A 16,337-nucleotide genomic window follows, 5' to 3' on the forward strand; every position below is an offset into this window, starting at 1 on the left:
GCAGGCGGGCGGGCGCCCTGGCCCAGGGGCCGCGGGCGCAGGAGCCCGACGAGGTCGAGCTGGGCGGCGGCGCCGGCCGAGCCGAGGGAGGAGGGGAAGGCGGAGGCGCGGGGAGCGTGTTTGGGGCGCCGCGGCAGGGAGGGTGGCGGCCGCCGGTGCGCGCGGGGCGCTGTGTGTGCGCGCTCTCCCGCTCCCGGAGGAAGATGGCCCAGAAGGGAAAGTTGGGGTGACGCGCGCAGCCCCCGGAGGCTCGGCGGGGGCCGCCGCGGCGAGCCCGACGGAGCGGCGGCCAGGCAGGCCGGGGGGCGCGCAGTCCGGGTGCCTCCGCCGCAGCCGAGGCGCCCGCCCCCTCACTGCAGGTGGCCGCGGGTGCCCCGGGTCCCGGCTGCCGGGGGCGCGGGCGGGCGCGCGGGGGAGCCCGGCTGAGGGATGGGCTGCGCCCCCAGCATCCACGTCTCGCAGAGCGGCGTGATCTACTGCCGGGACTCGGACGAGTCCAACTCGCCCCGCCAGACCACCAGTGTGTCGCAGGGCCCCGCGGCCCCCCTGCACGGCCTCTTCGTCCAGACCGACGCCGCCGACGTTATTCCCCCAAGCCGCGCGTCGGGACCCCCGGGAGCCGCCCGCGTCCGCAGGGCCCGCGCCGAGCTGGGCAGCGGCGGCAGCAGCAGCAGCAGCAGCGCGGGCTCCGCAGCCCCCGCCGCGACCACCTGCAGGGGCCGGAGGCGCCACTGCTGCAGCAGCGCGGAGGCCGAGACCCAGACCAGCTACACCAGCGTCAAGGTAAACGGCTCAGGCTGGTGGGGGGCTGCCCGCCCCGTCCGGGCGGGGCTAGCATGAGTAGGGGGCTCCGGCGGAGTTGAGCGGCCGTGACGCGGTTGGTTTGGGAGGTTGTCACTAAGGAGGAGTTTACTTTTCCTGTGTGGGAGCGATGAGGGCCCGGAAATGTGAGCAGAAGAGACCCCTGGAGGGGTCCTGGGAGCTGGTTCTGGGGGCCCGGTGGAGAAGGGAGCGCGGTGGGAAGCCCGTGGGCTGGCCCCGTTGCTCACGGAGGGGAGGAAGGCTGCGGCTGCGTTAACTCAGGAGGTGGGCTGGGTATCATTGAGAGCCTCCTGTGGCTGGCTGAATGAAATCTGAGCACCGGGCTGCAGTTTGCCTGTCTCGTAGGTGAATGGTGCAGACCTGGTGCAAGGGTATTGATAGTGCCTCGTACTCAGCTTTTTACCTGGGAAAGCCAGCCAGGCTGCACGGAGTCTCAGCCACGGGCACCGAGCGTGGGGATTTGTGAATGAATGAGGGTGTTTGTGTCGTGTGGAGAGATGTAGGAAGGGAATAGAGGAAGAGGACCAGAGTGGAACCTGTTGTTTGTCACTTCTTTGGGTTAGCCTCATCCTGGACATAATTGAAGGCACCTGGCTGTGAGTTTGGAGGGTCAGCTGAGCTACCGTGAGGGGAAGTGGTTTCCAGGGCAGTGCAGCTGTCTGAGGATGAAGATTCTGAACATACCTCTCATCTCACAGGAGAGTGGAATTTTGAGGAGGGGGGGAAGTGTTTAAATGATTAAAGCAGTCACTAGCAATTTCTTAATGATAGAAGAAAAACGATTGTTTTAATAGTGCCCTCCTGTATGTCCTCAAAATACTATTAAATTTAAGAGGGTTTTCATTGTGTAAGTCTGGTCACTGGGCCTTTTATCATTGTAGCAAACGGGACGATAATGGCACATCCCATTGTGCCCAGGAAACAAAATACATCCCTATGACTCTGAATGTTAGAATCACAGCTTTTGCATGGTCAATAGATGACCAGAAGCCTTTGCGTTGATTGTTTGGCAAAGAAAATTGTATGTTTAGTACTTGAAAAGTTGTTTAACAGTTGGCCTAGCGTGAACAGGCACCTAGCCTTTATTGGATCAAGTCAGCCTTCAGTGAAGAGGTGAAGAGAAGGACAGCATGAGTTGGTTTCAGTCTGGAAGACTAAGAGCTTCTTTTAGGGAACTTACAACTATCTGTTTTTGTAACATGAAGCTTAACCAAGTTTACTTGTAGTGTTTCTCTGGTAATAGTCATATAATACGATAATATAATAATCATGATAATAAAAAAATACCATTTACTGAGCACCTACTATGTACCAGGTATAAGCTTTCTCTTCTAGCTTTTGAATCTTAACCGTGTGATGATAAAATAGCCAAAGACTGGAGCCCTGCAACCATGACAGTACAACTTACCGATCGAACATTTGTTATAGAGGCATGTGCCGAGCACTGTATTTTTCTTTTGTCAAGCTTTCTTCCCCCACGCTGGTTCACAAAAAATAAATAAATAAATAAAAATAAAAAGGAAGGAAGAAAGAAAGAAAGAAAAAAGAATAAAACATCAGGAGCAATTTCAGGGGATTAAAATGATATATTTGGTGGAATAAATAGTGATGTTATTTTAAAAAATAGCCTTTTGCCTTCTTGTTGAAAAGGCAGTTTGAAGATATTGAAGCAGTTCAGAATGGTGTCAACTTATGAACTCTGTGATAATTTTTTTGGGGGGTCGTGTAAGAGAAATTGTATTATTTCTGCCTTTTAGAGTAGCAAGAATCCCAATTTAATACCTGGCAACTCTAGATATTCCATGTTTATTGAAAGAAGGAATAATGAATGAAATCACTCTCTATGTTTTAATACTTCCCTCAAGAGGCTACTTAGCAAATGGAGGAAAAACTGGAGGGAAAATGAGTCCCAATTATTAGCAGCTAGTATAAACTTGTAGAAATATCATTGCTACTTGGCTAAAGTGTTAAAGGCTTGACCTGAATAGGAATTTAACTCACATTGCTTTATCAACAGGATTTCCAAATAAGAGCTTAATTCATTCCAACCTTTTACTAAGAATGTTGGGAATGAAACTGCTGGTTCAGTGATTGAACACTAATTTGCATATGTAGATCTCAGAAACTATATATTTGAAATTACGTTTGAGACCAGAATTATTATTTATACAAGTCATACAGAATTATTATCACAGAATTGCTTTAGTATATTTAATAGTATCCTTTTAGGATTTGTGACTCAGTGTTATATTATCTTTTTCAATCTTAACATGTTCCATACTCTTTTGTGGATGAGGTAATTTTATAAAAACTTTGCTTGCATTTCTTTTTAGAATAAGAATTCTTCTGCCTTAAAAGTTTGAGATAGTTGCTAGTCATGCCTACCCCCCAACCCCCTTTTCCAAAATGCTCAGGGGAAAAAATAAAGTCCTTACCATTTGGTCCTGTTTACAGTGGTAGTGGGTCATAATAGTTTTTTTTTTTTAATTTCCTCTTTGTACATCAATTATAAACCATATTCTCATTATCTACTTGGTCTCTGGTATTCCCCAGGGTGCAAAAATGTGTGCTTGATCTCTCTCTCCTTTTTTCTAGCAATAATTCATCTCATTAAGCTTTTAGAATGATGAAGCATTATGATGTCAAACATGACGTCAACAGGAACCTTCCTGAATACCTAATTTATAAAAAAAATTATAAACATTAATAATTCATAGGCAGTACAGTGATATCATATGGGTTTCCATTTCTGGTAAGAAGTTAGCTTTTTCTCCCAATTGCTGTGGATATGCAACTTCCTTGTAATTTGTCTCCCTCTTGTTTGCCTTTTTAAAAATAGTACTCCAACAGGAGACTCCTGCAGAATGCTCACTCCTCATACTGTGCCAGTTGTATAATTCTTCTTCAGAAATCCTCAGGGGGGGTGGTCGAACCTCTCTCTGGGAAGATTGGGGGGGGGTTCTTACAAGTCTTCTTTTTTCATACCAGCTGTTGCAGCTGGGAGGCAGCCGGGACTCGGCAGCATTGACAGTACAGCAGACTTGTAGCCATCTCTGGGTGGGTTAACTGTTTTGTGCATCAGGCACAGGACACTGGTAGTTTCCAGATCATTCTGTGTTGATAGGCAGCATCACCAGCTCCCTCTTTCTCCTCCCTTCATTGTGCTCATTTATTCACTCAGCCAGTATTTGTGCCAGACTTTGTTGTAGATGCTGGGGATTCACTGAATATCTGTGAAGTTTGGTAAGCAAAGCCTAATGAGGAGAATGAATCTTTTGTAAGAAGGTGTGCCTAAGTCGGTGATGAATGACTTCTGTGTTAGCCATTCCATGGCTTTCTGAATCAGTGAGGATAATCCCAAATTGATTGTATATAAAAGGACAATAAATATTTTCCCAACCTTCTGGTAAATAATTAATAATAATAATTTTGGTAATAATTTGGGGGGGGGGTAGGGGTAGAACTATTATGACAAAAAAGTCAGTTTCATTTGTTGGCTAAGTCAGTATTCTCTAGTGTACATCAGAATCACCTGAAAGGCTTCTTAAAAGGTGAATTGCTTGGCCCCACTCCCAGAGTTCTGATTTGGTAGGCCTTGGGTGGGGCCTGAGGATTTGGATTTTTAACAAGCTTCTAGGAATAGGCTGGTGTTGCTTTTAAAAGAATTGAATTGACCGTTGACCAAATGAATTAGGTTGAGGCCACCTCTCGCGGAGTGGGTAGTACTGCGTGTATTTGGGGTGCTAGTCATAGCCCTGCCTTCATCGTCGTTTGCTTCTGTAGGGCAACCTGACATCTCCATTCATGAAGTCAAACTCTGAGCATCCAAGATGAGCCGGGAAGTCTCCAAGTGGGGAGAGTGTGGACCAGGTAGCCAGCCCACTCCGGTTTCTTGAGGTTTGACTTCCCCTCAGGATCCACTGGGTTTGCAAGTCCTCGTAGCTTGCTTTGCCATCATAGCCCCTCCCATGCCTCTGCCCTTCTGGGGCCGTGTCCTGCATCACGGGAAGTTGCAAGGCAAAGAGGAGCTTACAGTGGGTTGGTGTGACATGATACAGGCTCGTATTCAGTTCTCAGCTTTTGGAGTTCTTGCTGGTCCTTTTCACCATATTTTTCATTTTAAAATGGAGCGTAAAGTTTAGTAAGCCCAAGTGAGTCTTGCAAGTTGATTTAGTAAAACTCAGACTTATTTTCTGCCATAGCTCATTTCATCACAATTTAGTTCCTCTCCTTTCTTCCAACATATTAATTATAGTCAGTGAGCAAATTTTTCTAATTTTCACTGCTTTCCTCAGTAGTTAAACTAATTTTTAGGAAATATCAAGTAATTCTCCCATTTGATTTTGCTAATTAAGTCCTCAAACCAGAAAGTATAGGGTAGTGTAAGATGCTGACTTTCAGAGGTGATCCCTCTCTATAGAAACCCCCCTGTGGTGACCACCAGGCAGGACTTGGGCAAAAGCAGGATGGGACATGCTGGTGAGGGCAGAACAGAACCTACGGTACCAGGCTGGTGAGGGGTTAAGGCTGAGAATCAGAATGGGAAGGAGGGAGTGAACACTCTGGAACCATGCAGGAAGGTAGAGTCCAGAGTCTGGAGGACCAGGTGAGCATTTCAGGGCTAGGCGGGCAAGTCAAATCTGGAATTCAGGGGCTGTCACGTTAGGCTGAGACCTCTGACTGGAGAACAGGTGTTTACTTTCTCTTCTCTTTGAGGTTCTCTGCTGAGTGTAAAGAGTTCAGGTCCCACAGGAGATGCCAGTGACCAGTCAGAGGGCTGTAATTAAACCCTGCACGTAGGTGAGGCAGGACTAACTCCTCAGGTCTTCCTCACACCTGGTCAGATGGTATCTGGGCAGGAAACAGACTGCAAATGACAAGGATTTAACTAAAATTCATCTACTAAGAGACCATTTCACGCATGCTGGCCAGATGAAAGGAGGTCAAGAACTGATGCGGAAGCCCCCTAAGACTAGAAGAGGAGGATACTGTCACAGCTTGAAGAGGTAACAGTAGGGAATGGTTATGGGAATTTGAGAACCAAACCTGTTGGTCAGGGAAGCCCCCAGAAGCTGTGGTCTTAAGGAGGGCTGCAGCCATTGGAGGTCTGGGCCTGGCATGGAGAGCCAAGGAGTAAATACCTCCAGGCTATTGTTTTCCCCTCCATTGATCTCCAGCCAGTACCATTTTTGTCCAAACACACCTGGAGAACAGAGGGCAAAGGAGCCCATTGATTGAGGTTTTCCAGAGCAGGATAGAGAGAGTATCCTGACCATACCCCGGAAGCCTCCCTGAAACAAGTGTCAAAAGATGTTGGACATCATTGGAGGCACCCTGGTAAGCTCAAATTGAGATGGGTGATTTTGATGATTTTCTGAAATGATGGCATTTTTAAATGGCCACTTAATGTGTTGTTCATGTTTCCTATTGAATGACTAATAATATTAAAATATGTCCAATTACCTTGTTTGGAGACCTTTTGTTATTGCTGAAAACATCCCCTCCTCCTCAGTTCACTCCCTACCCTGACTCTGCTCAGGCACTTTTTTAGTCGACTTGGGCTGCTAAACAAATAGCATCCACAGCCTGGCGTACACAACGGGCGTTTATGTCACACTGTTCTGGAGGCTGGGAAGTCAAGATCAAGGTGCTGCCAGATTCCACGCCTTGTGAGAGCTTTCTTCCTGGCTTGCAGATGGCCACCTTCTTGTTTTGTCCTCACATGGCCGAGAGCAAGCAAACTCTGGTGTTTCTTCCTCCTATCATTTGACACTGATCCCATCATGAGAACCCCACCCTCATGACCTCATTTAAATCTAATTACCTCCAGGGGCACCTGGGTCCTCAGTCGGTTAAGTGCCTGTCTTGGGCTCAGGTCACGATCCCGGGATCCTGGGATCGAGCCCCACATCAGGCTCCTTGCTCAGGGGGGGCGTCTGCTTCTCCCTCCCTCTCTGCCCCTCCCCACCCATTGCTCTCTCTCTCTCTCTGTCTCAAAAAAATAAATAAAATCTTTAAAAAAAATCTAATTATTTCCCAAAAGTTCCACCTCCAAATACCACCAGGATTAGGGCTACAGTGGAATTTTGGAGGACACATATATTTGGTCTGTAAGACATGTTTCTATCATTTCCCCTGCCCCTTGCACACCGCCGCCTCTCCCTGGGATCTCAAAGCCTAGCAGGAGGCAGTGGGGGGAGAAAGTACTCTTTCTCAAGTTCAAAGTTCCCTAAGTGGGAACACAGCTTAGCCAGTTTATTACATTTTTGCTCGGTTTGCACTTTCCTCCACTCTGAACCTTTTTCCCCACAGCCTCAAAAAGTTGATCGATGAGTTTTACTATGTGTTTACAAGCTGATGTGCTCAATAAAGAATATTATATTTCGGACACACTTAAAAATGTTTAAATGTGGTCAGGACTTCATTTTTAGAAATAGCGGTTACCTTTCACACAGTGGAAGTCTGGGTAGTTATTACGTTTTGTTAGAAAATACCACCTTTTTAACAAGTCGCAATATAGATTAGTTTAGATTTGGCTCTTGATAGCTTCATCTCCATTTTCTCTCTTTTCCTACTGGTGGATAAAAGCCAGGTTTTGCTTAGGATTATAATGCCTTCCTCTTTACCATTATCTTCTTTCATCTCTTCCTTTCTGCCCCCTTAGGGACAGTTCACAGAAAAGTAGTTGAGAAGCTCGTGATTGCTATAATAAAAATCAAGAGACTCTTTTACTTTTGGATAATCCATCAATGAAAGAATATTTCATGGTTGCTTCTTATTTCCAAGATGATTCAAATTTTCGTGTATGGTTTGTACATTTTGCAACAAGGGATGTAGAATGGATATAATAATATCAGGTATTATTCAAGTCCTTGCTATTTGCGGACCCCTTCATATACACCGTTTCACCCAATCTACATAAAAACACTATGAGCTACAAATTGTCATTACCATTTCACAAATGAGGAAGAGGAGACTCCAAGCGGGGGGACAAATTGCTCAAGGTGAGGGCTGAAATTTGAATGTGCGATTGTCTGAGTCCAACTCCAAATCCAGCTACTGAGCTTTACTGCTGCTCACACCAGCCTGAAGACCCAGCCGTGGCTGCTGCTGGAACTGGGGCGTGACTTAGAGCAGAGCGGTGATAAACAGGTGGTGGGGGGGAGGACAGGCGGGGGGCCTTGTGGGCGAGGTTTCTCCTCTTATGCATTTGTTGTCACCCCTTCTATTCGGTTGAACTGGTGTGTTGTTTTGAGATAAGTGGAGAATGCAGAATGCATACAAAATTGGAGAAACTTTGTCATTGTTGTCATTGTTCTTAACTGAACACAGTACTTGGCACTTTGTAAGTATTGTACAAATATTAGCTCTTAATAATCCTGCAGTTGCTATGATTTCTGTTTTGGTAGTTAAAATGAGAATTTGGTTATTTCGATTTTGACATTTTTGAGACACATACTTGTCTTTTATTGGAAAATGTATTCCACTTACAAGTAGATTGATTTGGCCAATGTAGGTGACTAACTGGGTTTAAATATAGATGTGATATCTGGAAGCTCTGGAAACTGCTGCCACAGACATGGGTTTGGTCTGCATCTGTTGAATTTCCAAAGGTGACGGCATTGGTAGAATCTTGCCAGTTGGAGGTGGAAGCTGGGGTTTGCTGAGTGTTCCATGAGCATTGCACCTGCACGGAGCTTGGCCTTTCAAGATCAGGGCCTTGGTGTTAATCTTGAGGTGGTTCTGTGTGGAATTCTTTGGCGTAAATCTATAACCCAAAGTGTTCGTCTACACCTGGGCTTAAAGCCACTTTGCGTAAGCACTGTGGGTTTTTACACCCCTGCATTTCAGTGGCGTCGGATGTACACTGCTCGGGAAAATGATACATTGTAAACGTAAGGCCAGTTTTCCCTCAGAGAGGAAGGTGTAAGGATTAGCTACAGGGATGGCGTTGCCTGTGTGAGTCACAAAACAGAGAAGACCCTGAGTGTTGGAAATTTCTACAGGAAGACACATGAGAGATTTTTTAGCAACCTATCATGCAGGGTAATGTGTATAAAAAGAAAAGTGCTGTTTTCTGACGTCAGGTCCACAAATAACATGAAAGCTCTAGACCTGGAAGGTGATGAGTTCAGAGTAGTTGGGGCTTTTGTCCACTCGAGGGTTCCTGCTGAGGGAGCTTCAAGCAAGAGCAATGGCCAAATGAGGAGGACAGTACTAGTTTATGGAGGCCAGTAATCACCTGGTGGCCCAAACCACGCTTAACAAGTAGTTTTGAGGCCGTTTGAGATTCATCTTCATTTTCAGCTTGTGAAACTGATGGACGGTCTTGGCCTAGAAGCTGGTTGCGAGGAAAGCAAACGCTGCTCCATCTGTCGATGCCTCAGAAGCCTCAGTAATGTTTTGATCTGAGCCATAACTGGAACTGAAAGTTTTTCTTTTCCTCACAATTGAATACAAACTTGGGCTACAATATCTCCTATCTCCTTTCCAGAGTTCCCTCAAGAGAGTGATTCCCAAAACAATGATGGCCAGACAAAGGTAAACGAGAGCAGAGGATGGGCTTTGTCAGTGATGGCCAAGCGCTGGTTAGTACTGGCTTCCGGGGCGTCCACCACGTACGTGCTCTGGGACGCGGTGCTGGAACAGGAGGCAGAGGCAGATGGCTTTGCCTGAAGCTTCCTGCCCTATTCCCCCAAATCTCTAAGGCTGAGTTTGCAAAGCCAGTTCTGGGACCCCTTACACATTGGACATCCCCCCACCCACCGACTCACATACACACAGGCCCTGCTGTCCCTGTGGTCGGCTTCTCTGTCCATTTACTGAGTCACAAGTGTTACCCCGGGTGAGCATTCCAAAGCCCAGAGCCTCTCTCTGCAGGGATCTGGCCCCCTAGGACCATGAGACTACTTCGAGATTTCAGGACTGGTTGATAGATGAGGGAGCCTTCATCCTTTTGGGAGGAGCTGGTAGAGGGAAGGGGGTGTGGTCCATTCTCACCTCTGTAAGGGTATTGACAGGGTGGAATGTTGCAGACACATTCTTCCTCACCTTTGTGGAGCTTTTCAGGAAGGGGGAAGGAGACGGTGAAAAGGCCAGAACCTCTTCTGTGTGTCAAAGGTGAGAACATAAAAAAAAAAAAAAAAAAAAAAAAAGACAACCCTCACTTTTACATGAAGATTATGTGACAAAAATACTTTGTAAGGCATCTAGTTGGTATGGATTTTCATATAGAAGCAATGTTATACATGGCATTTAGGTTTCTAGGTTAACCCAAAAAAGTATTCAGACCATTATGTAGCTGGAATATATTTACAATGTTGTGAGAGAAACGTAAAATTGAATTAGAACTAGTGTTTCTTTTGTACATATGTCCTTTGGGAGAAGCGAGTTTAATTAGAGGGCGATGAAGTAGATGGGGGAGAACCTGTAGGCGATCACCTCAGGGAGTGGTTCTCCTGCCTGATGGTTGGTGTTCTGAGGAGGTGAGAGAGAGAGCTGGGGTGCAGGGACCAGGATCTCACCCCTAGGGACTCAGAGCTATGCTGTGACACTGTCCTCGTTTCATCTGGGCTAGTTCATCTCCAAACGCACTAAAGGGGTGTATCTTGTTTCTTTTAGGTGCTTACTTTCTGTTTTACCTACAAATACTTCTGTCTGTATCTTTTAACTCTTAAGAATTCTTAAAAAGAAGCAAAGACAAAACCATTATACACCAAAAAGTTGAAGGACAACTGCCTTAGTTCAGGTTGCCATAACAACAACAAAATGCCATGCACTGGGCGGTTATGGACAACAGAAGTTCACTCGTCCCAGTTCTGGAGGCTGTGAAGTCCAGGATCATGGCGTCAGCAGATTCCGCGTCTGGTGAGCAGCTGCTTCCTGGTTCCTCAGCAGACGTCTGACCATGTCCTCACATGGCGGAGTTCGGAGGGCGCTCTCTGGAATCTCTTTGTAGAGGCACGAGTCCCGTTCCCAAGGGCTCCACCCTCCGGTCTTGCGCAGGACCTCCTAATACCGTCGCACTGGCTTTGGATCTCAACACAGGAATTCGGCAGGGACATAAACACTTGACCGTCTTTAGCAACCGCTTAATATCATTCGATTTTCCTAATTGCTTTATTAGTTTTTACAGTTTGTGGGTATCCAAATAAAATTCACTCATTATGATTGACTGATCTATCTCTTAAGCCTCTCTTAATCCATAGGTTCCCCAGGCCTCTATCTTTATACTTGCTCTTAATTTGCTGAGGACCCTCGATTGTTTGTCCTGTGGCTATTCCCCCATCTGCATTTAACTTTTTGCATTCCTGGAGTGGATCTAATGTGTTTTTGTGCTTTCTGTGTTTGTTAGACACTTGCAGGTAGATTTACAGGTTTGATCAAATTATGCTCAATTTTGGGGGGTGGGGGTGGGGCAGGAATACTTTTTCAGTGATACTGTGTTTTCACAGCAGGAAACACATGGTTTGATTGTTTTTGTTTTGTTTTGTTTTGCTGTGATGCTAACCAGTAGTAGTGATCATTACTTACATTCATTCAACATTAGGGGGTGTAAAATGGTGATATTCTCATTGTATCATTTTTTCTTATTAGCTACAATGTCTCTAAGAAGGAAAACTTCTCACCAACTAGTTGGTTTCCCTGGGATACAGTTTATGTAGGGAAGGCAGGTTAAATGCGTCAGTTTTTCTTCTTATTTCCAGTTTTCAAAATAATGAGTTGATTCTCTTAAGGTGATAAGGATTTTTTTTTTTTTTTACTTCTTTCTTTGCTTGCTTAGAATCATTATGAATCACTGTGGATCACACATTTATTTGATGTGTGTTAACTCGTTGCAGTGATTATACAATTCGAGTGTCCACATTGCCCATTTTAGACCGGAGGGAGAGAATTCAAATTAGTAAGGCACTTTCCTTGAAGAAATAGTTTCAGCTAAGTTGATTAAATTATGTCCTTATTCTGAAAACGTTCTTTTGTAGATGAGGGTTGCCGAGCACCTGGAGGTGAAGGTCTGTCTTGGTGCCTGCCTAGCAGTTCCTAGCCATACCGAACCCCTAATATCATGGAGCTTTTGAGACAATCCACTGTGCAAGGCCCCACTGCAGCTCCTTTCATGTAATTTTTGTGGTTACAAAAAGATAACCTGGTGTTATGGGAAGATATTCACTGCCCAGGCTTGATTTCTAGCTCTGCCCTACACAAGCTTTGTGACCTTGGAGAAGCTGCGTAACTTCTCCTAAGGTGGGAATAATGCGCTATCAAAAAGATTGGTGCAAGTATAGCAGATGCACAGTCCCTGTAAACCTTCTCAGTTCCCACGAGTGTGTGTGTGTGTGTGTGTGTGTGTGTGTGTGTAACTAGGTCTTTGAGATCTGGAATGTATTTTACACTTTCAGGGCATCTCGGTATAGACGAGCACGTTCCAAGTGCTTACTGGCCGCATGGTAGCTACTGTGTGGAGGAATATAGAATTATAATGGAGGAAGGGAGGAAGAGAGTAAAACCTCACATAAGAGTTCTAAGTTGAGGAATTACAAGTTGACCTTGTAACTTGACAGGAAGGGTAGCACGGTAGTTGGTTATTTTTGTCTCTTGGTTCTCAGCTCCATACCTGCTTTTCCCTATTCTCCTTTGTATATCTACAAACCGCATCTTCCAGATCCTGTTGCCAACTGGTCTCCTCTTAGATTCCGGAGGTAGGAGGTCCTGGTGGGAAATTGGGAGTGGGAGAAAGGCAGGTGTATCAGCAGTGGCTCCAGCGAAGTAGCAACGGGAGAACTTGAACAACGCCGGCGCCAGCGTCTCTGATGAGGAGGGAGGGCTGATGGGTTCCAGGCCAGGGTTTCTGACCTCTGGATGTTACTCTTTCACGTTCTGTTTCTCCAGCTCACCTCCATCTTCTTTTGGCTCTTTCATACCTTCCAACACCTTGTAAATAGTTCTTTACGTTGATCCCTCTCTGCTTAATATATGTACCGTGGTTTCTGTTTTTCCCACTGGACACTTGGCATCTGAGGTCAGAAAGAACTAGGTTATAATCTCATGCATGCCATTTACTTTGCTCTGTGCCTTAACTTTTCTCATTTTCAATTTCTTCCCTTGTCTAAGGAGGATAATAAAAGTCACCGCCTCATAGAATTGTTGGTATAATTTACATATATGTGTATATATAAACATCACTGCTAGCTTTCAACCTCACTCTCAGTTAATTGTTGTCTACAATTGGTAACAATATACAAACCCATGTTTGAAGGCTTGTCATTTAACATTTTTTATGACGGAGAAGTTCTAATGCATACAAAAATAGAGAGAATAGTATAATGGAACTTCATGTACATATTACCCAGCTTCAACAGTTATAAAATTAAGCCTTTTCTTTTATCTACACCACCCACTCTCCCCCCTACTCTGGGATTATTTTAAAACAAATCTAAAATATCATATTATTTTAGCTGTAAGTATTTCAGCATGTAACCTTAAGAGATTAGGACTGTTTAAAAAATAACCATAGTGCTATTAACATCCTAAAAATTAAAATAATTCCTTAATATCATCAGATACCAAGATAATGTTCAAATTTCCCTAATTGTCTCATAAATGTCTTTTTTAAAATTGTTGTTTGAATCCTCTTTGGAATAAGATCCACTCATTGATGCGTTTCTTAAGTATCTTTTAATCCATAGGCCCTCCTTTCTCTCTTTGCCTTACAATTTGTGTGTTGACAAAACTGGGTCATTTGTCCAGCAGAGTTTCCCGTGGTCTGGATTTTGCTGATTACATCCCTGCGGTATCATGTACCATGTTCTTCTGGCCTTATATTTCCTATAATATTGGTACTTCCATCTGGAGGTATTTTGGTAAGATTCAGGCTTATTTACGTATTTATTTTGGCAAGACTACTTTATGGGTAGTGCTGTGTACCTCCATCAGGAGGCACATAATGTCTGGTTCCCTCTGTTTTTGTAATGTTTGATGATTGTTGCCTAGATTTCTTAATTCATTGGGGATTGCAAAAGTCTATCATTCATTTTTTTCCTACAATACTTCTGGAGTGCTTCTATAAAGAGAAACTCCCTTTCATCAACTATTTGATTATCCTGAAGTACAGTGCGTATGAGACAGGTAGGATAAATGCTTGATTATTTTATTATTTACCAGTTTTTAAAATAGTGATTTGATTTTTACCATCCTCCAGTGGTGTTATTGGTATTGTTATAAACTGGTAAGTTTATGAATATTAGATGTGTCCCAGTCTGTTGTGGTTATTGTCCTTACGGATGCTCAACTGTCCTATCTTTGGCTACTGGGAGTAGCCTCGTTGGCTCCTAGTTATTTTTGATAGTTTTTTTTTTTTTTTTTTTTTTTTTTTTGCCTGATGGTATGACAAGATGTTCCAGTTTCATTGTGTTCTTTCCCTGATCTGGAATCAGTAATTTCTCTCAGGAACCTAATTCTTTTTATTGAAAGATGGTATTTAGAGACATGATCTGGGCAGTGGAGTGGTCATTGCTAATGGGCTGGTTATTGTTTCTTGGCTTTTTAAGTGGATACAGCCAGGAAATAAATATTTTTTAGAGCTAAAATGCACCACAAGTTTATACTTACACTTCCAATTCAAATTTAGGACCACAAGGCTTTACTTTAACCTCATCAGTCTTACATTTCTATTTCCTCTTCCTGTGACATAAATACTGATTCTTAGCAACACTGGGGATAATTCCTCATTTGTTCTATCCTTAGTATACCCACAACAGTCTCAAATTCATCACTGAAAACAGCTGAGTATTTTTTCCAGTTATTTTTGACATTAGAGTATATTCTACTAGGGATGAACCGGGAAAATTATTGTGTTTTTTTTTTTAAGATTTTATTTAATTTATTCGACAGAGATAGAGACAGCCAGCGGGAGAGGGAACACAAGCAGGGGGAGTGGGAGAGGAAGAAGCAGGCTCATAGCAGAGGAGCCTGATGTGGGGCTCGATCCCATAACGCTGGGATCACGCCCTGAGCCGAAGGCAGACGCTTAACCGCTGTGCCACCCAGGCGCCCCAAATTATTGTGTTTTTAAGTCATTTAAATCAGTTCCTTTGTATGTAGCAATCCTAACAGTGGAATCGTTAGTGATTAATGCACAGTTATGAACAGTTGTGTTCATTTATTTCATTTTGCTTTTGCTTTGGTCTTTTTTTAGTTTTAAATTTTTTAAAATCTAATTTTGTTATAATAATGTAAGTTATTTACATGTTACAACATCAAATCTTTACAATAAGGCATATTCAGAGATGGTTAGATTTAATCCCTATTGCTTATATTCTATGCCTCCCATCAATAGGTAAATATATTTAAAATTTTTAAAGTTTTCATACCGTTGTTTTAATTACACACAAAGATATGTTTATAGACTTCATTTCTTAGATAAATGGTAACGTGTTCACTCATTTTTCTACATTTTGCTTTTTTCACTTCACAATATATCTTGGAGACCACTCCATCATAATCAGTAGATACTCCTCGCTCCTTTTTATAGCTGCATAATGTTCCATTATAAGCTGTACTATACCTTATTCAACCAGCCCCCGTTGATAGTTGTTGGATTATTTCCATTATTTTTTTGCTATTATAAGTGTTGCTGCAGAGAATGGCCCTGTGCTGATATCTTTTTTTATATTACAAAGTCTAAATTGTTTTTAGTACAATAGTGAAATATTCTTTTCCAGAAAGGCCATATTTACCTAATCTGGGGCATTAACCTCTGTCCATCACATAGAGAACTATCATTGGGCCCTTTAATTCTCTAGGAATTATAAATTAGTAATATAGGTTTTGCTCAGTAATATAGGTTTTGCTTAGTATCTCTAGCAGAAGCTTCTCTGTGTGTACAACCTGCTCTTTCCTGCTTTTAACCCAGCAACAGTTTCGTTTTCTTGGAGATGTGGGATCTTGGAGACAAGCTTCCTAGAGAAGGTTGGTCCCCACAGTGGTAAACACACCTTTTTCATGGCAGCAAAATGGTTTGCCATTTCATCTTCACTTATTTGAAAGTTCTGATCAGGGCGCCTGGGTGGCTCAGTCGGTTAAGCATCTGCGTTCGGCTCAGGTCGTGATCCCAGGGTCCTGGGATCCAGCCCTGCACTGGACTCCCTGCTCATTGTGGAGCCTGCTTCTCCCCCTCCCTCTGCCCTTCCCCCCTGCTTATGCTATCCCTCTCTCTCTCTCTGTCAAATAAATAAATAAAATCTTTAAAAAAAGAAAGTTCTGTGCGTTGACACTGTCATCAACCCTGTCAACATCCATGGAGTGCCACGGGGGGCTCAGCATCATAGATTGTTTGAAAGAATTTCCTTGAGCCTCCGTAAGGACTTAGAACATAAGTAATTCTTTATCTTAATCTTAGTCATTAAGACCTAAAATCAAGGAGTTTTTTTTAGTTTAAGAAATTCAATTCATGGATATATATTGTTTTATGTTTTAGGAGTATGATTCTAGAGGCGCCTGGATGGCTCAGTCAGTTG

At 43.8% G+C, this 16,337-nt stretch overlaps 1 protein-coding gene across 5 annotated transcripts in view; it reads left to right on the forward strand.

Annotated features, from left to right (window-relative positions):
- Positions 1-16,337, forward strand: part of PDE8B (phosphodiesterase 8B) — a 330,881-nt gene that overhangs the window by 110,011 nt on the left and 204,533 nt on the right. For 2 of the 5 annotated variants that reach the window (XM_026498742.4, XM_048220867.2), the window contains exon 1: positions 365-783. The exons of the other annotated variants lie outside the window; for them this stretch is intronic. In XM_026498742.4, the coding sequence (XP_026354527.2) occupies positions 430-783 (354 nt within the window). In that variant the 5' untranslated portion in view covers positions 365-429. Of the gene's footprint in view, positions 1-364; positions 784-16,337 lie in introns of those variants that run through there. 5 annotated transcript variants of the gene reach the window in all.

Source organism: Ursus arctos, unplaced genomic scaffold (genome assembly GCF_023065955.2).
Source record: "Ursus arctos isolate Adak ecotype North America unplaced genomic scaffold, UrsArc2.0 scaffold_5, whole genome shotgun sequence".
NCBI lineage: Eukaryota > Metazoa > Chordata > Mammalia > Carnivora > Ursidae > Ursus > Ursus arctos.